At 40.9% G+C, this 23,797-nt stretch overlaps 2 protein-coding genes across 4 annotated transcripts in view; one reads left to right on the forward strand and one right to left on the reverse strand.

Moving 5' to 3' along the window:
* Positions 1 to 818: 818 nt before the first annotated feature.
* On the reverse strand, positions 819 to 13,821 carry CUNH5orf22 (chromosome unknown C5orf22 homolog). The gene is made up of 9 exons (XM_041427765.1): positions 13,672 to 13,821; positions 11,081 to 11,226; positions 9,105 to 9,254; positions 6,841 to 7,300; positions 6,149 to 6,211; positions 5,024 to 5,145; positions 4,073 to 4,139; positions 3,335 to 3,474; positions 819 to 2,113 (listed from the first exon to the last, which is right to left on the reverse strand). Exons 1-9 carry the CDS (start codon positions 13,774 to 13,776, stop codon positions 1,981 to 1,983), a joined length of 1,386 nt encoding a protein of 461 aa, XP_041283699.1. The 5' UTR covers positions 13,777 to 13,821; the 3' UTR covers positions 819 to 1,980.
* Positions 13,822 to 13,844: 23 nt separating this feature from the next.
* The window catches only part of DROSHA (drosha ribonuclease III), a 74,635-nt gene continuing 64,682 nt past the window's right edge, over positions 13,845 to 23,797 (forward strand). The window contains exons 1-5 of one of the 3 annotated variants that reach the window (XM_041427762.1): positions 13,845 to 13,892; positions 15,482 to 15,601; positions 16,752 to 17,609; positions 22,077 to 22,169; positions 23,122 to 23,353. In XM_041427762.1, the coding sequence (XP_041283696.1) occupies positions 16,759 to 17,609; positions 22,077 to 22,169; positions 23,122 to 23,353 (1,176 nt within the window). In that variant the 5' untranslated portion in view covers positions 13,845 to 13,892; positions 15,482 to 15,601; positions 16,752 to 16,758. The remainder of the gene's footprint in view (positions 13,893 to 15,481; positions 15,602 to 16,751; positions 17,610 to 22,076; positions 22,170 to 23,121; positions 23,354 to 23,797) is intronic. The other 2 variants (XM_041427763.1, XM_041427764.1) reach the window with 2 other exon arrangements.

Below are 23,797 nucleotides of genomic sequence, written 5' to 3' on the forward strand. Positions count from 1 at the left end.
ATCTGGTTAATAAAGAAGCCATATAGGGCAAAAGTGAGAAATAACAGACACCTGTTTCTGGCATGGCTTGGTTACTTTTCACCAAAGTAAAAAACAACCTTTCAAATGTCCTTAATGTAGAAATTAATGTCTTTGTTATTATGCGAGACTGGCATTTTCTGGCATATACACAGCCTGTGTTAGTCAGAGATTTCAGATGATAACAATTTGACATTCATAAACAAAAACTATGCTTAAAAGGAAGATTTCTTAATTAACTTGGAAAACAAATAGACAATTCAGGATGTTATTTTGATTCTGCAAAACCATGGTGAACACGCGTGCATGAACCAGCATAGGCAGGGCACAGGAACAACCACAAGACCACAGATAAAAGGCAAAGAGGCAAGTTTAATTTTGTTACCTCACCGAACAAGGCACCCCAGAGCAGCACCCAGGCAGAAATGCAGGCACTGTTGGATTTGGCTCATACTAAGTTTCCCCAACTTGGATCCTGCAGCCCTGCCAGGAAGAATTTTGCCCTCCCTTGCCCAGGCTTTCCCCAAGGAAAACTGGTTCTCACCTGCCCACCCAGGAGGGGCTCAGCCATGCCCGACATGGGTTTTTTGTTTTCTACAACCTTATGAAAAGCCCACCATGAAGCATTTTTAACTTTGAAAAAACCCAGTCTTTGCAGAAGCAGCACATAATCTGACTGCACTTCATTGCTGCATGTGATGTATGGCTGTTTATAATTTATAAAGTATTAAGGATATTGGCTCCAAGGCTCCTTGGCTCCTTGTGACAGACATGTCACAAAACCACAAACAAAACGGATCCATGGTCATGGAATTTATTCTACTAGAACAAATATTTTAAAGGAATTATATACTTACAATCTATAATATAGTCATTTATATCAACAGCAGAAGTAGTAAGAAACTTTAAAAGTGCACAAAGTCTCTTTAAAGAAAAGATTAAAGTTAGCAAATGAACTCCATCATTTCAGAAGAAATTACAAGCAAAATTTATTCATAATAAAAGACAATATTCTAGGTAGTATTTTCTTTCCTGTTTCAGTTTCATTCCCAATAAATCCTGTGGGTTTTTTTCCTCTGAAGTGCCAGTTTTCTCTATAACTATATTGACTTCTAAATCAAGTAGTTCTAAAACTGTTATTTCCTAAATAGCAATACCGAAAATGAGTGAAAACCTGGTACAGAATGTTTTGCTGCTGACTTCAGTGAAGTAAAATCTTTGTTTCTGAAGAAGCCATCAATTCCTTACAGGATTTAAAACATAAAAGCATACATATGCACACACACTTTTTATCCTCAAAATAATGTAAAAGTGAAAATACTGAGCCCAATGTCTGTCCACTAGGGATATTATCTAAGCCACCAATAAAATACTCTAAGACAAAATAACACATTAGTGAGACAGAAAATGAACATAAATTATATTCTGTGGATGGGGCAGAAACCAAGGACTGCTCTAGAGAAATGAGAGGGTCATCTCAGCACAAGAGGTGGGAAAGATCACTACATAGGCCAACAATGCCCTTAAAAATTTTAAGGGCATCTTTAAAACCAGTTTTTAAAAGACATAATGCAACTCAGGAGCAAATCTGTTACCAAATTACAAAAAAAACATACATAATAGAAAACCATTTTAAGAAATTATATATTTTAATTTTTTTTTACAGACACAAAGAAATGGGACAAAATCCCTCAATTTATAGACAAAAAGTCGTTTCTCTTGCACCAACTTTAAGAAACAAGATGGTATAAATAAGAATTACAGCACTAATCTGAACAAAGCCAAACAGGTAACAGTTCAGATGCAGCCGATGTGGAGAAAGCAATGCAACTCAAACCCAAGCTGGGTCAGCTTGGGTTCTACTGCCACCTGCTGAAATAACAGCAGTCTTCCCCTTGCAATCACAGCTAACGAACAATTTAAATTAATCCTCTGCATTAGACAGCAACACACGAAGAAAGATCACGAAGAAGATGAAGTGTTTGAGTAATCTAAGTGCACATCCAGCGAGCCGTACACAGAACGTAGTAAATCGAGAACCTTCTCTTGAATGATGTCAACCTGCTCTGAAGGGCAGTAGTCATCCAAACTTGATCTGTAAAAAAAAAAAAAAAAAAAAAAAAAAAAAAAAAAAGAGGAAGCATGAGAATACAGATATCACAACCATAACCACACTGTGTACTTCTGCAATGCTCTGTGGGTAGGTTGAAGCTGTGAAGCTGAATATTTCAAACTGCAGCAAGTTCTGCCGCCCAGCAAAGCAGGGAAAGGCACCATGTCTTTGAAGCCTAGTGCTGTACTTATTATCACTACATGTTAAGTTTAATAGAAAGTCTGCAGCATCTCAGGAACAGGATCTAATCTTTCCTGTTCTACTCTCTTCCTGAATCTGGCACAGAACACACTGCCAGTCAAAGCTCAAGCAAATTATCTACTTAAAGGACACATGGAAAATTTAGATTGAAAAATTGAAATGCTACTGGTAAAGTAGGTAGGAAAACTTGAAAAGTATCTTCACAATACCTGGCATACAGCATTTTTTACAGTATCTATTAATGAACTTCAAACAGATAGTAGTAAAAACTGACTTCCTGAACTTTTTATCTGTTAAGATGTACAGAGACGATTCTGGTTTCTCCACAGCAGTGGATAATAACCCAGAATTTGGCCCAGGGAATAGACTCTTCTTTAATTGCAGGCATCAGCCATACTAGTTCTTGCTGCCAAAACCAGTTTCATATCAGCTTCTGCTATTGCTGCTGGCTCTTTAAGAGCACAATTAGTATTTCTGACTGATTAAATTGCAGTAATTTGTCAAGAGCCACACTGTGGTCTTCAAAGTAGATTTTTTCAGGCCAGTTCTCCCAGGTTCCTGGCCTCTAAGTAAAATCCTTATAGTCCTGGAAGCCTAACTTTTACTCCATAATAAAGTTTTACAGGAGCTTTAAAGAATATGAATGCCTTTCAGTCTACTACATGAAAACTTGTTCCAGCAAAAGTTTCACTGAAAAAAAGAAATCCTATCTGTAGTACAATAAACCCTAGAGCAAGAGAGTAAGGAAGGCGGGATTTCAGCCCAAGCCACCTACGCTCTAATTAGCTCAAGTAATACAAGTAGAGATGTACAAGCTCCAGTGACAGCTATCAATCCCAACATACACAAGGCCTTATCACAGCCTTTACATAACCTGTGCTGAAGCACTGTAAAGCTACTTTAACAGAGCTTAAGACAGAACAAGTGCTATATTCACAGGATCATACAGCTTCATAAGAATAGTCTGGACATTTTTAAGTGAAAGTATCTGCGCAGTCTTACCGAGCAACTGTCACCAGTGTGGGCTTGGGCAGATCTATCAGTAGAACTTTAATGGATTGTATGAGGCCTTGGATCTCATCTTCAGTGCTAACATGGTGAGGAAGCTCCACATAATCACAGGTCAGACCAGCTTGATGGACCTGTGGGTAAATTAAAGAGAGATTTAATTTCTGCTGATGAATTATAAATACAATTATAAATTATGCATGTATAAAGTCTTTAGGATATACCATGCCTAGCCTGTCAGGTAACTTGTACCTCTTTACACAGGGTGGTTTTCCCCCCCAGCTTGCTCTTTAAACAAGTAATATGCTGGAGGTTGTATGGACTGTTATCTCCAGTACACTGTACCTCTTCTTATGAATTCAGAGTATGCTGCAGCCCTTGCAAGATGATATAGCTCTGATATGTTATAAATAGATACCTTATTTTAAGTTCTGCAAAGGAGATCAAAAGACTGGTGAAATTTAGCCTCCATTCATAGGATGCAGCCCAAGACATCACAGTCCTGGGATATCCCACTAAAGTTGCCTAAATATAGACAGACAAGCAGACTAGAATTTTAGCAGCTTTGAAAGGAAAAGCTGGTTTAAGTAGTAATACATAAAACCTGAGGAAAACTACCAAGAACACATGAAGTCCTGAATCAAGGAGCAAGTCTGAAAGGAAGTATGACTCTCTCCCTCTCTGTTGAAGCCATGCTTTTGACATGTCTGCTTTTTGTTTTTTTTCACCTACCATTTCATAGTCTGGGCTTTCCATCCTGGTTTTCAAACTGTGAACTAGTTGAACAAGTGACTTCATTCTGGAGTTAAAACAAAACCAAAATTTGTTACAAACAGTTGGAAGCATTTATATATACCTTAAATGGTTAGGAAAAAAATGTGAGGAAAAAAGAGGGACATAGAAATCATGACCTAGGATTTGAAAAGGAAATTTGTTCCTCTGTCATCTTGCACCTGCAAAAATGGAAATCATGAGTATTATTGTACTGTTTCACCAGGTTTCTTATAAAGCCCCTATATTTATACCTGCCTCTGGCAAGACTTCCTTGTGCTTCTTTTAGGCTATATCTGCAGAGAAGCTGTTGCAGCTCAAAAGTTATATGAACTTTACAGGAAATACTTCTTGTCAGTGTTACAGAGGTCATACAGTAATTGCTGCATTTGATGTGGAAAGTGAGTAATTTTCCTATCAAGGAAAAGCTCAGACTTTCCCTGTCTCTTTTCATCTGAAAACTTTTCATGTGAAAACATCTAGCACAAAAGCAGAGTGACGCAATTCAGTCTAGTGGAGACTGTTGTGCAGGTACAGTTCCATTAACTACCATTTCTCCAAAGAAAGCAGAATCTTTGGAAGCACCAAAGAACTGCTTCTCCACGTCCTCCTTGGTTTGTTGCCTTTTTTGAGAGCTGTGCTACACATTAATGACCAAGGTTTTAGTCACCAAATATGCCTCCATCCACAGACAACAAAACTTGCATGAAGCTGTACAAGACTGAGCTTCCAAAACTTAAAGAGTAGTGCAGAAGACAGTAAGTTGCCTTTTTTTTTTTGTCTCTTTTTCCTCTACAACTAAAGGAAAAAGTATGTACTTGCACAGATCCTATCCTTTTCTGTTATCAAAATGCTGGACTAATCAGTTCTCAAACTTCTATTTGCAATTTAGGCCTCTCAGAAAACTCCTACCCAGGATATGCAGCCCATTTCTGTAGGGTTTCTTCGTCATCACTGTCACACAAATCTGCAAATGCTGCTTCCAGATCTTCCAGCTGATGAACACGGTTTTCAACACAATCCAGCAAGTCTTCCTTTAAATAAGCACAGACAGAAGTATGTTAGGAAAAAAAAGAGGTGAGAACATCATGACTTATCCTACGATTTAATTTCTGTAATGATTGATCTACTGGAAATGGGGAATCAGAAACAACCGATTCATTCCTACAGCACATCTTTTCAAGAGGATCACAGCAAATGCCTGCAAAAACTGTTACCTTCAGAATAAATCATCTCACTTTGTTCTGGTTTTCCCATCACAAATTTAAAAAGCCACCTTTTAAGTATGTACCTGTTTTTATTCCTGATTAACTAAGAAATATAAAAATCAGTCTGCCAATATTCAACATATCTTTATTTCTCTATTCACATATATTAATTAGGTTTCATTTATTTGTGATAATTAAATGTCTTGAATCTCTCTGTATTAGTGTTCAGATGAGATTATGAAAGCCTGTATTTCCATGTTTTAGAAGCACACAGCACATAAAATGAAAAGTACATTACAGTACTTTCTTGCAGTACTTCAAGTACAGGATAATACCATCCTTTCCACATCTGAACAAAAAGGCAAAATACCAATTACACACTCATCACAGCTCTGACTATCAAGAAAGAGCAGCAAGGGATGGAATGGGAAAGCCTGGAGAGAGGAATAAAAAAAAAAAGAAAAAAGAACCAGCCACCAAAAAACCAAAGAAGAAACACCCCACCAAACCTAAGCCCAGTTAAACCATAAAAAGAACAAGTTCGCTGGTGACTTACTAGATTTTCATTCCTTCCACGCCAATTACCATTTTGTTTACAGAAGCAAATTTTCACACTCATACTAAACATTTATGCAGTTCACATGTTTAATCAAAACATTTAATAAAAAAAAATTCTAAGATGCTGCTCATTAGCATTCGGCTGCATAGCTTAATGTGAGACCACTTCATTAAGCACCTTTGATAGGTTCCTTCCTGCTGTCGTAACTCATTTTCATTGGGTAAATAAAAAGAATCATTCCTTCATACGTTCCACAAGGAAGCATCATACCTCAGTTGCATTTTTATGTGGCTTCTTGAAATTGTACAACTCTTGCAAAAGCTCATATTCTGTCTTTGAAAAAGAAAAAAAAGAGGAAGAAAATGACTCTTCAAATAAGAAACCCAATCCTCAAAACCTTCAAAAGAAGATAATTTCCCTACTCTAGCATGGCAGACAATAATGAGCATAACAGCCTCTCATCAGGACAAGCTACCACTCTTTGGATAATCAACACTACTGTGGCTTTTGAAAGGCAGTCTTCTGATACCATCATGTAATGGTAAGGAGTAAATGCTTTCTAAGCACAGGTTATAGCGGGTAAAAAACGATAAAGGCTCTCATCTCCCCTGATGAATCTTGCTGCAGGTATTTGGAAAGTAACCTCTGGAAACCCAACCATAACATTTTGTCCCAAGCAACAAGCAGAAGTTGAGTATACCCCTGAGTTTCAACATACACTCAATATTGATACCAAGTGTAAGAAACTCCCCCTATTTGGTGGTTGAAATTTTTTACCACATACACTCCCTTAGAAATATTTCTTTAAAATGGAAATACCTCTTTAAAATATTACCATGAATCATTAACCATGATCAGCTAATCTGCTAATTTAGCTTAGATGAGAGTTTCTCCATAGACATAAATATTAAGGCTGGGACTCTCTTGTGAGTGGTACGAGGCTACTCAACTTCCATACTTACCGGTGTGTACATTTCTTTAAATGGATTTTTAACTGAAAAAAAATCTAAGTCGATGTCCAAAACATATGCATCCCCTTTCTGCAGTACTTGGCAGACATCTTTAGCAATGTCCCTTATTGGGCATTTACTGTTTTTAAGACAGCTTGAAGCTGAGCCCTCTGCCAAAGCTTCTGCCCCATTTAGGGCATCTGTATTTTGTATTTCCTTTTTCTTCACACTCGGGACGATGTGATCAAAGTCATCAGGAGCTCCTGAAGAGGCAGAAGTGGCACTTGCCGTGTCATCTGTATTAAGCTTCAGTCTTTTAGCAGATGCTGCTTCGCCATTTCCTTCACGGATGTTTGATGATTCAGTAGGATTGATGAGAATGACATGCAAATTTAAAGGCTTCTGGTTTTCCAGCTGATCAGCAGGAACATAAAGACCATCACTTAAGAAGTAATTATCTGTGCCTGTAACCCTACAATTGACAATAACTCCCAGTTAATACACATCTTGGCAAAGAGCTTAGGAAAAAGCATTTTATACTTTAGGGATCTAGAGAAGAATGAATAGGTGTTTGATGGCTAATGAAAGCAATAAAACTGTGTAGTCAAAATTATTTCTTTTAATCCTCAGGTTTAAATTATACTAAAGTTTTTTCTACTTCTTTATTGTGGAATATATTAAATTTCACTCTATATTTATTATGATAGCCCAAGGTTTTAATGGATAAGTAAAAGATAATGCATTATATGCTACTAAGATTAATTTGAAGTTGAATTGAAATTGAATATTATGAATTCCTAAGTAGAATTCAACATTTTTTTACCCCCAACACATTCCCTAAGTAATAAACATGATAACTAGAGGATAAATAGCTAACTATCAACTGAATCCACCTTAAAAAAACCCCACAAAACAACCAACCAACGAAAAGCAACAATAAAACTTCTGCTTACAGTGAAAATTTAAAGAACAGAATTTTCAACCTGCATGGCAGTACATTAAGCCTTAAGCATCATAAACTCAAATTACAAATAAGATTAGGAAGTGTGAACTTTGGCTTGCTCGTGGTAAGGTCTCATTTGAATATAGGGTATTCAAATCACCATCAATCAACCACAAAGACAAATCATTTCCTAAGCAGAAGAAATTTGAAGTTCAGTTCCCCAGTGTCTTGTGGATAGATTACCCTCAGTTTGTCAAGGTCAGGGGCTGGATCACAACCCCATCTTGTTGACTAGGCAATCACAGCACATCTTCCCAGAAATTCTGCAGGGCTCACCAAGAGCTCATAGTACGTTAGTGGCCACTCAGGATGAGGCTGTATCTATTGCCTATGAATCCCGACATCAAAATTTTTAGGACATTTGTATTTATGAGGACTCTTTCTCTTTCTTCCATCATGGTTTTGGTAAGCCTAGAATCTGAAGAAAGTGTACCTGACTTTCTTCCAAAGGAAGTCTGAAATATTGTTTTCATGCCTGCTAAGGCCACCAGTGAGAAAACTATTTGACAGTAATGAATTATTCCTATATATTGGCTAAATGATTAGATGTAACAGAAAAGCAATAGCTTTTAAAAAAAAATAATTTAGGCTGTCTTTAGGCTTCAGATTCAGAATTGTAGAGCTTTAAGGTGGCAAAACAAAGCATTTCTCTGCTGTTTTCTGTTAAACTTGCTTCAAAATATTTATTTTGCTATGCCCACAAGAGACATGATTTGCATATATCCCCTAAAGCTGCCCAAAATCACAACACTATGAATATGGTGAATGTAAGATTATCATGGACTGCATCCTGCAGAATGATGAGGGGCTCTGATTCGAACTTGAATCACAGAATAATTAAGATTCAAAGAGACAACTGGAAGTCTCTAAAGTCGATCGTCTGATTAAAGCAGAACTGACTTCAAAGCTAGATGAGGTTGCTCAGGTGAATTGTCCTTTATCAAATGATGGAGAATTCACTACCTCAGTGCCTGTTTTAAGTACTTAACTAAATTAACTTCAAAAAACAGAAAAAAACTCCAAACAAAAAAAAAACCCCACCTCCCACTACAAAAACAGTCATGGCTGATACCAAGTAACAATTTCACTAGTTAGACCAAAGACCAAATTGACACAAGTGTAACTGCATTAGGTTCTAAGGAAATTATGAATACAAATTAAATGTTTGTTTTTATTTTTATTTATTAGTTTTGTTTAAGAAAACAAAAAAACTCCAATGAAAAGCTATAGAGATGACTTTTATATTACTAGTATATGTCAGCAGACAATTTACCTGATTGTTGTTGTTGATACATCTTTCCCAACAAGAAAACTGTGTTTCCCTTCTGAGATCTGCTGAGCCCAGCATGGGTGAAGCCACACTACTTGAGAAATATGGCCAGCATAAACAGCAGGCATAATCCAGTTTTCAATACTTAATTCACTGTAATCAGTAGAGAAAGACAGAAGACAGCAATGTTACTTTCCCTATAAATAAAAATGGTCAAGAACACCACAAATATCTTCCACATCTTGAAGTCCCCCATGCAAATCATCTAAAACTAGTACTCCATGTAAGGGTAACATCAACAAAGAAAGAAAAAGAGGGAAATCTTTATTCATAAGACAAACCAAGAATGTCTGTGGTAGGTATAAAAAAGTTTGGACATAGAGTGGAATCGGCTTCACTCTTAGCCTGGCACTTTGATTATAAACTCCTTAGTGGTGGACCTGGCAGTGTTAGGTTAATGGCTGGAGTCGATAATCTTAGAGGCCTTTTCAACCTTACTGATTCTGCGATTCTGCGCCCTTTGTCTCTTGATACATCAGACAGAGGAAAGTGCAAGGAACATCATCAGCATTGCTGTAAATAACTTCAAGCTGGCCTCATGAGAGTGTTTTATTGTGAACTGCTCCAAGTGTATTTTAAATGTCATCCCAGTAATTCAAGTGAGTCAATCCACATCCACAGGATTAGCATCTTTCCTCATTACCAAGACCCTATTTTTTTAGGTGTATGACACCAACTGTATCCTGGGCTGCAGCAAAAGAAGCATGATGAGCAGGTCAAAGGAGGGGATTCTGCCCTGCTTTTCTGCTCTTGTGAAACCACACATCCAGCATCCAGCTCTGGGCCCCCCACATAACAATTACATGGACCTGTTCAAGCAGGTCCAGAGAAGGCCACCAAGATGATCAGAGGGCTTCAACACCTTTCCTATGAGGACAGGTTGAGAAAGTTGGGGTTGTTCATCCTGAAAGCTGCACAGATACTTCATAGTACCTTCCAGTAGCTCAAAAGGGACTACAAGAAAGCTGGAGAGGGACTTGATACAACAGCATGCAGTGATGGCACAAGGATTTAAGTGAAAGAGTGTGTGTTTAGATTACATATCAGGAAGAAATTCTTCACTGTGAGTGTGGTGAGACACTGGAATGGGTTGTCCAAGCAATTGTAGGTGACCCATAGCCAGAAGTGTTCAAGGCCAGGTGGGATGGGGACCTGAGCAACCTGGTCTAGCGGAAAGTGTCCCTGCCCATGGAAGGGGAGTGGAACTAGATATCTTTCAGGTTCCTTCCAACCCAAAGCATTCTATGATTTTGCGATAAGAGTCCACCAAACCTCTCATCCAATAAAGAGAACGAAATATTGACTCTGGCTAAGGTGATTCAAGTACAACAAATGCATCAGCTTGTAATTGCTGTAAATCACAATAATAATACTGAAGCAAACAGTATTTATTTTAAAACAGGAAGAGGAAGACAATAGTAAAGATCATAGTGGCTTATTACCTACCTACCTACCTTAGATGGTGGGGGAAAACAGTGGTATTTACAATTGTAATAGGAACATCTGGCTCTACTTCACATATTCAGCATGCCAACAAAGGATGTGCTATTTCCATCTCAAAGTCAGTTTTTCAGTGTGAAGAGAGAAAGAGTGTTTTATAACTACAGCTTTTCAGACAAAGAATCCAAGCAGAGTGCTTTCCTGTTACCCAGAGGAACCACTTGGGATAATACCATCATACACTACTGATCCAATACACAAAGCAAACTCACACATCTTAAATTGCTTGATATGCAAGGTAACTTTTGCCATTAAAAAATAAAGTTTCAGCAAAAGTGAAATGACAGAAGATACAACTTGAATCTAACTTATACCTCTTTTGTTCATCCTTCCAAGGCAGTCATAGCAATATTCACTGTGAATCAAAGGCAGCAAGAAGTAGACTTAAAGTCTACTCTGATGCAGTACCCAGGACTTACCTAAAAAGAGCTTCTTTGTCAAATACAGTGTCTGCAGGCATATTCACAGGAATGAGAAGGTCTGGATGGGAATCAAGATGAACAAAACTGATGTTACTGGCAGGAAGATGCTTTGAACCAATGGCACGATAGATGAAAGGCAGCACCTAAAGCAACATGAATAAAAACATTTTTATGATAGCCAGTGGGTTGAAAAATGCAACAGCTTTAGCAGCAAAAACACCAGTACCACTTATATTCCTTTAGAATTTGGATTAGAGGAGGAGACAGAAAACAATGCAAAGGGGAAATAACTCCAGTGGCAAGTCAATCCATGAACAACAATCAATATAAGCCCAAGCATTCCAGATGAGAAACTGCTGAAGAATCACAGCTTTACACCCTTTTTCCTTCTTTATAGAAAGTCTTGTTTGCAGCAGCTCTTCTCACTAGCCATTAAATTCAATTCCCAGATGTTTGCGTTTTTTTCCATTTACTACTAAGCCTTTCCTCTTCTGCAGATCATTGCCCATGTATTTCTTTCCCCATGCTATAAAGCTTCCTCATCATGCACTGGTGCTATGGAGATAAAAACAGTTTGTTCCTTTTGTTTTATAAGTTAACTGCTATAGACTGAAAGCTGACCCCACCATGATTTAAACTTTAGCTGACCATTAAACCTATTCCTCTTGAAGAATTAATTCCTAATCCCTCTATGACTAAGTGTTTGCAATAGAGACTACCTTTCTCAACTGCCCAACTTTATTCCCTGCTGAAGTTCTTCATCAGAAGAGTGAAAAACAAGAGATGAGAAAACTCACCAATTTACAGCGTAGCAAACCACTGAACTGCAATAACATAGGGTGGTAAAAATGAGAAAACTGATGGTTGATTGCTCTTGGAGCTGCAGTACACAGACTCTCTTCCAGTTAGACAGCATCAGCTGCCTTGGCTGCCAGAGCAAATCCAACAAGGGTTGTGAATCACAGCCCTATTATACAGGGGATGTGAAGACTGTGAGAAGCAACAAAAATTATGAGTGACCTCTTCATTACAACAGCAACTGAGCTACTTTTTTTTGGCATAAAACTGATTAAGATGACAACCCCTGCATACTGCATAGGCATAACTGTTAAATATATGTATATTATTGCAATAGTAGATAAAGCAAGACTAAAATAAACAGGTTCCCTGACCCACGGCTTTTACTTCTTTGTAAAAAAGAAGCAATCTGGCCTACTAAACAACCTACAGTATCTTCAATTAAAATTGAAGCTTCCCCTCAGGTAAGTGCAACTACCAATTGCAAGAGACAAGAAAGACTAAGTTCTCTAACCTTGCAAGTTCTCCTGATTAGGATTTAGAATAAAATTTCCTCCATGACAGCTGTTATTATTAATCAGTGCATGATGCAGCTACTGACAACTTGCTCTGGAGGAACATCACTGTCAGCAAGGCTGATATAAAATTTTCTGTGAAGTTCTTACACTTTGGGACAAAAAGCCATTTATGTTTTATGCAAGATAGACCAATGCATCCACACTCCTACACTGAAAACATTTTTAAATTAAATATATAGTATTAGTAGAACTTTAAGCTAATTGAAAATAGAAATATAGAGACTAAAACAAAGAAGGATCATTAAGAGGCATTATCTTAGAATTCCTACCACAATGACACTCTAAATCCTTGGCTACCATGAAAAATCAGCTGCCACAGCATCACATATTCAGTGAGTCTTAGCAAAAATTAATTGCATTAAACTACTTAAAAATTTGCAAAATTATTGTCTTTAATAAACTTTACTACACTAATATTTTCTCTTTGCAAAGAATCTAGTAAAGAATCTGTTATTTTCGGATTAAAGCCTCAGTTTATGCTTTTATTAAAAAAAAAAAAAAACCAAAAAAAACCAAAAAAAAAACATAAGAAACCAGAAGTAGCAGTTCAGAAGTAATTCCTTTTTCACTCTCTTTTTCAATGGCTCCACGAAAGAAAGCAAAGCTCCAGATTTTTAACATTTCATTAAGTGGGAGTCGATCTACTAGTTGAGATGGGATTATATTTACTTATCCTCTGCTGACATGTCATACATTGGGTAGGGTTGAGTTTCCAAGCACCCCACTAATAGCTAGCAAATTTTAACAGCAGTGTTAGGTAGGTATTATCTTGTTTAAATCACAGCAATTAACGATACAAAGAAGAAAAGAACATTCAGCAATTGATCGCTTTAAAAGATGCCAAAATGCGATCAGGGCAATAAGCAGCTCAGTCGCTGAATCGCTGAACCAGGTCACCTGGGCGCTAAAGTTTATTGATGTTTCAGCAGCGGAAGGGAAGGCAGCTTTAGGGCCTGTGCGTGGCTGCGGTGGGGAGGGCCGTTCCCAAGGAAGCGCCCGCAGAACCGGCACACCAGACGGGAAAGCGCATCTCCCGGGGAGGCCGCCGGTGACCGCACCGCGCGCCTCTCTTCGCTTCCATCCGCCCCACCGAGCATCCGCGCCGCGGAGAAACACACCAACCACCGCCCACAAACAGGGACAAGCGAAACTCCTCCCCACGTCCCACCCGAGGGAGCCCCCACCCCCCGCAGCCCAGCGCCGGGCACTCACGTCCTGGTGGTCCTCCACCACCCACACGGGCAGGGCCGGGTAATGCCGCCGGGAGGCCGCGCAGGGCCGGGAGGCGCCGCCGGGCCCCGGCTCCGCTCCGCTCATGCCGCCGCTCCCCTCGGGCGGGCGGCGCTTCCGCCCGCAGCGCCTCCCACCGCTTTCCTGTTCCGGAGCCGGGGCGCTGCGGGCGGCGCTGGCCTCGGCGGCGGTGAGGGCACCAGGTGGGCTCGGCGTGCCGGGCTGCCCGCGGAGGGGTGGCGGGGCTGCCTTTGGGCCGCTCCGCGCTGCTCGCGGGGCTCCGCAGGGGTCGCGGCCGGGCCGGGGCGTGGCGGGGGCGCGGGTCCCGGGATCGGGAGTGCGGGTCCCGGGATCGGGAGCGCGGCGGCTCCGCGGGGCTGGCGGGGTCGTGCGGCCGAGCGGAGCCCGGAGCAGGGAGCGGGGCCCCGCCGGGGGCGGCTCAGCGGCTCCGTGCCCCCGCCCCCCGGGCCAGCGGCAGGCGGCGGTGGGATGAGGCCACTGGATGGGTCACGTCGGAAGGGACCACAGTGGGTCATCTGGTCCAATATTCCTGCTCCAGCAGGGTCATCCCAGAACACATGGCACAGGATTGTGTCCAGACAGTTCTTGAATATCTCCGGTGAGGGAGACTCCGCAACCTCTTTGTGGAATCCGTTCAGTGCGCGGGCATCCGCACAGTTAAAGAAGTTCTTCCTCATGTTCAGGTGGAACTTCCTGTGCATCAGTTTCTGCCCATTCACTCTTGTGCTGTTGCACGGCACCGCCGAGAAGAGCCTGCTTCCATCCTCTTTGGTGCCCTCTCTGAGACACTTACAGACATTGATGGTGTCACCTCTCGGTGCTCTCTTCTCGATGTGTCGGTGCCCTGTTGCTCTCAGCACGGCATCTGCAGGGAGAGTTTATTCAGTGTTTTTTAGAGGTCCAGTGCTGCTTTAGAAAGGACTGTCTCCTGCCAGTGCAATTCCTCTTTAAGTGATGGGGAAAGGGGAGTTTGCCATTTTCAGTGTTTTCGAAGTTACTTAACTTTGAATGAAAGTTGAATGTGACTTGAGTTTGCAGCAGAGGGAGCTTTAAAATAATTCATAACCATGTAAAATTTGTAACCATGTAAAATAGTTTTGTGTCTTTTTGAATCTTTTTTTTTCCAGTTGTGATTCTGTGCATCCTGAAGGACTGAAATTAGTGGTAGAACAAGAGCAGTTCTCTGGCATCAGGGAGATCTGAGAGCTGATAAACAAGACTGTTTGTTTGAAAGCTGTGACATGTTAGAAAGAAACACACCTAAAGACAAGGCACTGTGGTACAGCCTGTTTAAATAAAATGTGTATGTAAATGTTAGCAAAGTCTGAAACAGTCTTCTGTTAGAAGCCTGACTTGTGTAAGAGCACAGCAGGAGAACCAAAGCAAAATTAATTCAGCATCTGTTGGATGATAATTAGAAATATCAACAGGGTGCACTATTGCCAGACAAAATGGATGTTTACTTTCTTTTTTTTCTTTTTCTTTCTCCCCTGGTTTATTGTGGTGGTTTTTTGTTTTTTTTTTTGAGAACCTTTGCAATATTGGAGGGTACTGAGCAGGTACAAGCTGACTGAAAGGAGCAAGTGGCTTTATACCATCATGGCTGCTATCTCCTCAAAGAGTGGGATTCTCACTCACATTGGCCCTTGGTTGTTCTGGAGAGATGACCACCACCAATTCCAGTGGCTTCCACTAAGCCCTGCATGTGTAAGGAGGGTCCTCTTTGGTATCAGTCCTTTGCCCCTGTGTTTCTTTTCCTTTCTCCCTCCAGTTCACCAGAAGCTGTCTACTCTCTCTCAGCAAGTGCCACATCTTTTGCTGCAGTGTCACCGGAATGCGGCTGAGAGTAGTGCTCTGAGCAGTCCAGGTTGGCCATGTTGCACTATAGCAGGTGGGAGAATATTCTGTGCATGTACTTCAGCATCAGCAGAGCCTCAGTGAAAGGGAGGCTTTGTTTCTTTCTCTGGTGATCTTTCCAGTTGTGGCTGTGTGCGTGTCTCCCCTTTCTTTCTCTCTTCCCCTTAAGAAAAACAGGATTTGACTTCTGCAGGTGCTTAGATAATTTTTTTCACCACTCCTTCCATTCCAGCCATAGATTTTCTTAAATGTTTTTTTCTTCTTTTTTCAGGTTTTGAAACTTAACATTGTAATTAAAGAATCAGTTTAAACTTTAATGAAGCACAGTGCTTTCATTTGTAAATGTCAATGCCTTACATATATGCCTAGTTTTGAGCAACACTTAAACCTGCTTTAAGCAGTGATAGTTTCTCAAGGGTAACAGGGCTGAGAAGGCAGATGAAGGATTTCTTGGGAATCATTTATTTCAATGGAAATTAAGGAATGGCACAGTCTACATGGTTTTTGTTTCATAATCTGTGAGGGATGTAACCTGTTTTTCCATAAAAATATGCCTACTTCACTTAAAACACTTTGGAGTGTCTGTTGAATTCAGTCCTTTAGTACATTGGGGACTCAGTAATGAGTGTAAATTGCTAGTATTTAATTTAAAATTTACAAGATTTGTTGGGCCAGGTGGCATGCAATGAGGTGTTAGTCAAGGCATTCTGCCCAAAGTTTAGAATTGTGTTCTAGAGAGAACTCCTTGTTATGTATGCAACGTTGGATGACTACTGCTGTTATTAGTAATGAGTGATTTCTTTGGTGTGGGATATCCAAAGGTTTTATATCAAAGTGTCGAAGTACAAGTGGAGGTGCTTGTATCCTTGACCTGTCAAGGATATCAAATCATAACAATAATTTGTTGAAATTACATTGCCCTAACTCGTAAAGCATGATCCTTGGGTTTTGGCTTAAAGACAGTAAGTGCTTTTATGGATTAGAGGCTTGAAGGAATCGAAAGGGGCATAATTGACCTGCACTAGGGTCTGAGGAGCACAAAGCTCCCAGGGAAAGTGGATATCATTTACTACTACTGTTAAAGGAAACTGCAGTTTCAGCACTTCAGGAGCAGCTCCTGCAGATGCATTGAGGACATCTGACAAAAATTGTGTGACTCTGGATTTTTATTTCCCTCAATAAAGGTGAGCCATGTCTTTCCATTCTGGGCGAGGATGTCCCCGTGGCCAGGGGGGACCAGGAGCAAGAACTTCAACACAGACGTACCGCCCTCAGAACCTTCGGCAGCTTCACCCACAGCAGCCTTCCGTGCAGTACCAGTATGAGCAACAAACTGCCCCTCCGACAACCTACTCCAACCCTCCAGCCACTGGCTACATGCCTCCCAGGCCAGACTTTGTGCCCTATCCTCCTCCAGTGCCCCCTTCCACACAAAATCCCATCAGCCAGTGTCCCATGAGGCCACCATTTCCAAACCACCAGATGAGACAGAGCTTCCCAGTGCCTCCGTGTTTCCCTCCCACCCCTCCACCAGTGCCAAACCCTAGCAACACTCCCGTGCCAGGAACACCTGCTGGACAAAGCACCTTTCCTTACATGATGCCTCCCCCCACTGTACCACACCCTCCCCCACCGCCAGTCATGCCACAGCAGGTCAGCTACCAGCCCGTGTACTCAGCAGGATACTCGCAGCAGTCATTCCCGCCGCCCAGCTTCAACAACTACCAGCACAGCTCCAGCTCCTTCCCGAGCAGCACTGCCAGCAGCAGCGCCAGCAGCAGCCACTTCCGGCACACGGGGCAGTACCAGGGAGAGAAGTCCCAGAGTGACCGGCGCTCCCCAGACAGGAGCAAGCACTATGATGAGCACCGGCACCGCGAGCACGGTCACATTCACGGCGACAGGCATCGCTCCGCTAACCACGGGGATCGTCGGGATCGGGGCCGCAGTCCGGACAGGAGGAGGCAGGAAAGCAGTCGGCACCGGACGGATTATGACAGAGGAAGGATATCACCTCATCACAGAAGTTATGACCGAAACAGGTAACTATTATCTGCCTGCAGGGGGAGGGACATCATCATCGGTATGTGTTTGCATCAATGTTCTTCCCTTACCCTTGTTTGTCTCTCTAGCTGGGGAAGTAGCCAGTAGTCAGGTCTCACGGAAAAAGTTACTGTTTAGACACCTTCCAGATGTCTAAACACTGCTTTGCCTCACGGTTGTGAGCTAGCAGACTTGTTGCTCTTGTCCACGGAGATAGTTTTCAAACAAGAGCTTCTTTGCATCCCACTGAATGGATTGTTGAATAGTGCTCAACATATTTACCTTAGAAATTTATGCACATGTGGCAGGAAAATAGAGTTGACACTCTAAGGCTATAGAAAGTTGAGTCTTCCAAACAATTAAGCCACAGCACTTCAAATTTCAAGATTTAGGTACCAGAGTTAGGGTGCCAGGTGTTACTTTCTTTCAATAAGCCTTGTATTTGCAGCGAATACTGACTTGGTGAGGTTTATAGTCTGATAGGGGCCCATAGCTAATACTTGCAGTTATGTGTTTTGGTGAAGAGCATGTTGTGTTCAGGGTGAAGACCTCAGCAAGCCAACCTCTAGAGAGGACTGAGGTGCAAAAGGGCGTGGGTCAGTTGCAGGCTTCACTGATGTCATTCAGAGTGTGTGTGCAATACTTCTTTTGGGATTTATCATGAAATGTCTGCTCCTCTTTGTCACAGTTTTGGAGACAGACCACATACACGACACACTGAGTTCATGCAGCAACAGTTCGCTTTATTCAGATCTTGACCAGTCACAATTTCACTGGTTGAATTATGTAAGTAAGGTAATTCTGTAACTGATCATATATTTCCCTTATAATTTTATAATTAATTATACTTTGAGGCCTACAGGCCAGCTGTAGGCCACCACAGTTCCCCTTTTTTGTTTTTAAATACAGAAGCAGTGTCTGTCATCCTCTGCAAGCCGATGACAGACGCAGCTTTGTGTAAAACCTTGACCTAGGCCTTGATTGACGCCTTCAACTCCATTTAACAGGCTCAGGCCTCCTTTTAGTCGGTGATGTATCCTATGTAGTCTGGAATTTGTAACATTCACTCTAGAGTTCTGTTAGGTGGGACCACTAGTGATAAAAGTTATCAATATGGCATGCTGCAGGCTTATAGCTTTACAGTTATAAACTTTAAAACTTAACTCCAACAACTGGAAACAGCTCAAGAGTTACAAATTTACAACTTTGCTCTAAGACTAAGAAACAATGGTTACAAACTTACAACTTAACTCTAAAAAAAAAAAAACAACAGCTTAATCTAGAAACAGGAAACATTTAAATTCTCAGAACAGTGGGAAAAACAACAAGAAAAACTATATTAGTTCAGTCCTGTTATCTATAGTCTTAAATAAATAAAATCCTTAGACTTCATTTCTTTAAATATATAAAATCTTTTTAATTGTGTCACCTGTTTTAGTGTGTACACAGCACCAGGCATTCCCCCTCTTTTGTTTAAAGAGTATGTTCTAAAGTGCTGTGTAGGGCATACTAGTGGTGTAACACACCTTATTGGCAACGCGCGCTGGTCTTGGGTGCTTACGGAGCTTTCTGCCAGCACGGCAGAGCAAGGGGCAGCAGAGCACAGAGTGGGAAAGTGGCCTGTTGTTTCAGAGGCCTCGGCAGCCATGGCAAGGCACGGAGGGGCTGTAGAGTGCCCATTTAACACAGCACGGCTGCTTGGGGCGGTTTCGGTGATGGCCCCAGGAACGGGACGATCCGCCAAGAGATCCTGGTCCTGGAGGCTGTCAGGGCACTCCCCAGGTAGGTCACTCTCGCCTGGGGAGGCCCCATGACTCCACCTATAAGCCTCCCGATGCGTTGTGCTTTCTGTACCCATCCTTTTCCTTCTCACACCTGGCACAGCACTTGCCTGCCCCACCACCTCCCTCAGTGCCCTGCTTTCGCCATTCGCCTCAGCAGATGGCACCAGTTGTGATCCCTCTGCCGTTCTCACCACCCGCTCGCTCTGCAACATTTTTGTCATGTTCATTATGAGTCTCCATGGTTTGATAACACAAATGGCAGAGTCATCTCCTGTGGAGGCAGCTGTTAGGATATGTTGGCTGGCCCGCTCCCAAGTTTTTAAATCTAGGGCGGCCCCTTCTGATACATCTAGTCCGTGGCTCTCACACCACACTATGAGTGCTAATAAAGCCCGTTCCTTGTATTTTTCAAATCTTTTATTTAAAATGGGAGTCCATACCTTCAGGAGAGGGTCCTCTGGTGTTGAAGCCCATGCTGCCAGGCTGGCGGTGTCATGCACTTACAAAAAAGAAAAATTAAAGGAAAAATTAAGGGGGGTGGTCCAGACCAATCACGGCTCTATATGCCGTTCTTTGCAGCTCAAAGGCTGTGGGCAGCTCCTCCTGGTTGCCCTGTGTGTCTCCCTGCTCTGTTGGCAGCAGCTGTTGCAATCACATCAGGGTCCACCAGTTGTCACAGTTTCAGAGACAGACCAGTGACATGACACACTGAGTTCATGCAGGAACAGGTCACTTCATTCCGATCTTGCTCCCTTATATACCTTAGGAATCCATGAGGTCAATCCTCATTGGCTGAGCCAGTTACTTCCTGCTCAGCCAGCCAATAGAAGCCTGAGTCCCCAATAGCCTGGGTCTGCTCTTACTGGTCAAATTATATAATTATATATATAATTAAGGTAATTATGTAACTGTTCACATATTTCCCTTATAATTATTTATACTTTGAGGCCTACAGGCCAGCTGTAGGCCACCACACCTCTTCTTCATATAGCTTGGAAATTATGGGCTGACCTGATGTAGTCTGCTGTGGTGTGTTTTAGAGCAAATCATCAGTTAAATCTTTCTCATGTCTTAGGTATGTTCTGTTTGTAGCTCTTTTTGTGTCTAATGAGCTTTGTCAAAATATTCAAAGAGCTACTGGAAAGTTAAGTATTTATCAGAGTTCCTGGATCACATACTCTTAATTTTAAAAGCTCAGAATTTTTTCATATTACGTGTGGAACATGAATTTGCACATAAATCCTGTGTAAATGAAGCCCCTTTGATTTAGATATGCAGAGACTTAATTACAGAATCTTAGACACCTGCATTCAAAAAAGCATCCCGAGCCTTGCACTCAGGAGGTTTATTTTGATTTTCAAAAAAGGGTTTTCCAAAACTGAATGCAACTGGTATTAAGGCACTGGTCTTTTCTGTTTGATGTGCTTGTGGAATTTTCTCCTTTTTCTGCATAATTTCAAGCTTCAGTTTTAAGTTTTGAAAATGCATGTTTTCAGTAGCTTCTTTCTCAAACACTTTTTAGGCCAATAGCTTCCAGATCTACTTGATAATGTATCTACTTATTTTATTCAGAACTGTTTGCCAGACTTTGGGTTGATTTTTTTTGTGCAGCGTCTGTCTCTCAAGCAAATCAGATGGCGTGGAGTACGCTCTCTCTGAAGACTGAATCCACGCCTGGGCAAGGCACCAACAAACAAGGATAGACAGGGCTGGGGATAAACAATATATAATTTATCTGAACATTTTGCTTTGTAAATTTGCATTGTTTCATATTATGAGCGTGGGAACAAACACATATGTATATGTTCATAAATAATTTTGACTCATTCTGTTAACCCACCAAGCCACTTGAGGCAGCTGTTTATAATTCCTAGTGTATCAACAAACTAGAAGTTTTAACAGATGCATAATGGCTTACCAGCTGTTAGCAGAGTAAAAAGCTGCCTGTGTGATCTTTCCTGCCTAATAAATACAGTAATTTCATAGAATCATTTGGATTGAAAAATGTTCTTAAGATCACCAAGTCCAACCTGTAACCTAATGCTGCTAACTCCTACACTTAATTGTGTCCCTAAGTGCCACGTCTACATCTCTTTAAAATGCCTTCAGGGATGATGGTACCACCATTTTCCTGCGCAGCTGTTCCATTGCTCAATAACCCTTTGGGTTAAGAAATTTTTCCTGCTATCCAAATAAAATCTCCCCTAGTGCAACTTGAGGCTGTTTCCTTTCATTCTGTCACTTGTTACCTGGCGAAGAGGTTGATCCCCACCTGGCTACGTGCCCCTTTCAGGCAGTTGTAGAGGGCAACAAGGTCTAACCTGAGCCTCCTTTTCTCCAGGGGATGCAAACCCAGCTCCCTCCTGCTTTGCCATTTGTAACACAAGAAGAGGAAAAGTGTTAATAAGTCATGTGAGGAATCCATAAATGTCACCTCTGCATGGTGTGAATTAATTCTCATATTGAGATAGATGGCTTTGTGACAGAGGTGGAGGACATGGACGCTTGACTGCCTTTTACAAGTTTCTTGAAGGTCAATGTTAACAACATCTGGGTTTTTAGCAGTCAGCATGTGGATGTCGTCCTGCATAACATGATCTTAGGCTTCTTTTGTGTTCCTTTCAGGTGTAGAATGTATGAAGTACCAGATTTCTCATTAACTTATGTTCTGAACTTTTCAAGGGAGCGGGAGAGGGAGAGGCATCGGCACCGTGACAGCAGAAGATCACCATCACCAGACAGATCTTATAAAAAGGAATACAAGAGAGCAGGAAGGTAAGGAAGGTTGTGTTGTGATCTCATGAGCATTTGAGGCTCTGTGAATCCATTCACACAAGGTTTTGTGTATGCATCTGAAACCAGAAGAAAATGAGTGTCTTAAATTTATAATCATATAGTGATAATCATGCCAGTTATCTCAAGGCATTGTAAAGTTAGAAACAGGATTAATCTCTGGATAGTTTCACTGCTATGTCTTAAAGACTTTCTCTTAAGTCTTCTAGTCTGTAAAGTACCAAAAATATTTAAAGTCACTTTAGATTATCTTTTAGAGGCTTTTCTTATATTATTCTTATATTCTTATATTATAATATAATAATACAATATTCTTATATTATGTTCTTATATTATTCTGAATGTTGGATAGTTGGAAATATTGCAACATTATTGGTTTTGTAGGCAGAGGAGATAAAAAAGTAGGTAGTTTCCTTACTCCTCTTTCAAAAGCATTGCTCTTATGATGCACCTTGTGTTGTTCAAAGATGTGTTAAAGTAACAGAAGTGTGGGTTCTGTATAATCCTTTTAATAAAACTCAAGTTCTTTTGTCATACCAGTAGTTTGTGGGCTGTTCTCTGAAACTTCTTGTTGTAACTTCTAGTTGTGACTGATGTGACTTAGTTTTTACCAATGAGTTCCTAACTTAAAATTAAATTAAAAGAAATTCACCTAGAATGCAAGTGGGAATTTTAATTTGAAATAGCATGTATTTTTATTTTATTTATTGAATATGGTTTAAAATAAAAAGCACATCGAATTTGAAGTCTTTTTTATAGTAGGTCAAACCTACAAATTACTCTTGTACACTTTATGGTGCAAGAGTAAAAAAGCTGGAAAGGAAACTAGATTTTGCTGCAATTTATGTGATAGAATGACTTACTATCTCAAGCAAACTGTTTATCATTTTAAAATAATGAAGAAAATTGCTTTTGTTTGCTTTCTCCCACTAAGCCGGTCTCCAAGCAGAGAGAGAAAGAGAACCCGGTGGGAGGAGGACAGAGAAAGGTGGTCTGAGAACCAGAGCTCCAGTAAAGAGAAAAATTATACTGCTGTCAAAGACAAAGAATCAGAAGAGAATACGTCTGAAAAAAATGAAGAGGAAGATGAGGAATTGCTTAAGCCAGTCTGGGTTCGCTGTACCCATTCTGAAAGCTATTATTCCAATGACCCTATGGATCAAGTGGTATGTCAGGGAGAACTCTAAAATGACTGCAGACAGTCCTTTGTAATATGAACCCATCAGCAGGATCATAATTTTGTGTCATTTAATTCTTCTCTCTTCCCAGGCATCTCAGTCTTTTAACCCTGTTAGGGGCTTCATTTGTTGCTGTTCTCTGTTTTCATAAGTTCCTTCTCTCTGTTAGCATTCAGATAAGTGGTACATCAAGTTGTACTTTTTTTTTTTTTGTCTCCAGGAGGGAAAGATCAATTTTTTCCCTGTTATACACTGTGTTTAACCTGCGAGCAAAGATGCCTCAAGCACCGTATATTCCTGCAAACTTAGAGAAGTGCTATACAGGCAAATGAAATAATTTCTGTGCTAGTTCACCTGGTGAAGAAATGTAATAGGTATTTCCATGTTTCACTGAAAGATCTGTCTTTCCCACCTTTTTGGTTTTTTTCATGA

The sequence above is a fragment of the Onychostruthus taczanowskii genome, unplaced genomic scaffold (assembly GCF_017590055.1).
Source record: "Onychostruthus taczanowskii isolate IOZ18803 unplaced genomic scaffold, ASM1759005v1 scaffold119, whole genome shotgun sequence".
Classification (NCBI taxonomy): Eukaryota; Metazoa; Chordata; class Aves; order Passeriformes; family Passeridae; genus Onychostruthus; species Onychostruthus taczanowskii.

Coding starts and splice junctions, on each gene's coding strand:
- CUNH5orf22 (XM_041427765.1), bottom strand. CDS start 13,776: ATGAGCGGAGCGGAGCCGGGGCCCGGCGGCGCCTCCCGGCCCTGCGCG. Junction 9,255..11,080: donor GACAAAGAAGCTCTTTTTAG/GTAAGTCCTGGG, acceptor TACTGATTACAG/TGAATTAAGTATTGAAAACT. Junction 2,114..3,334: donor ACACTGGTGACAGTTGCTCG/GTAAGACTGCGC, acceptor TTTTTTTTACAG/ATCAAGTTTGGATGACTACT.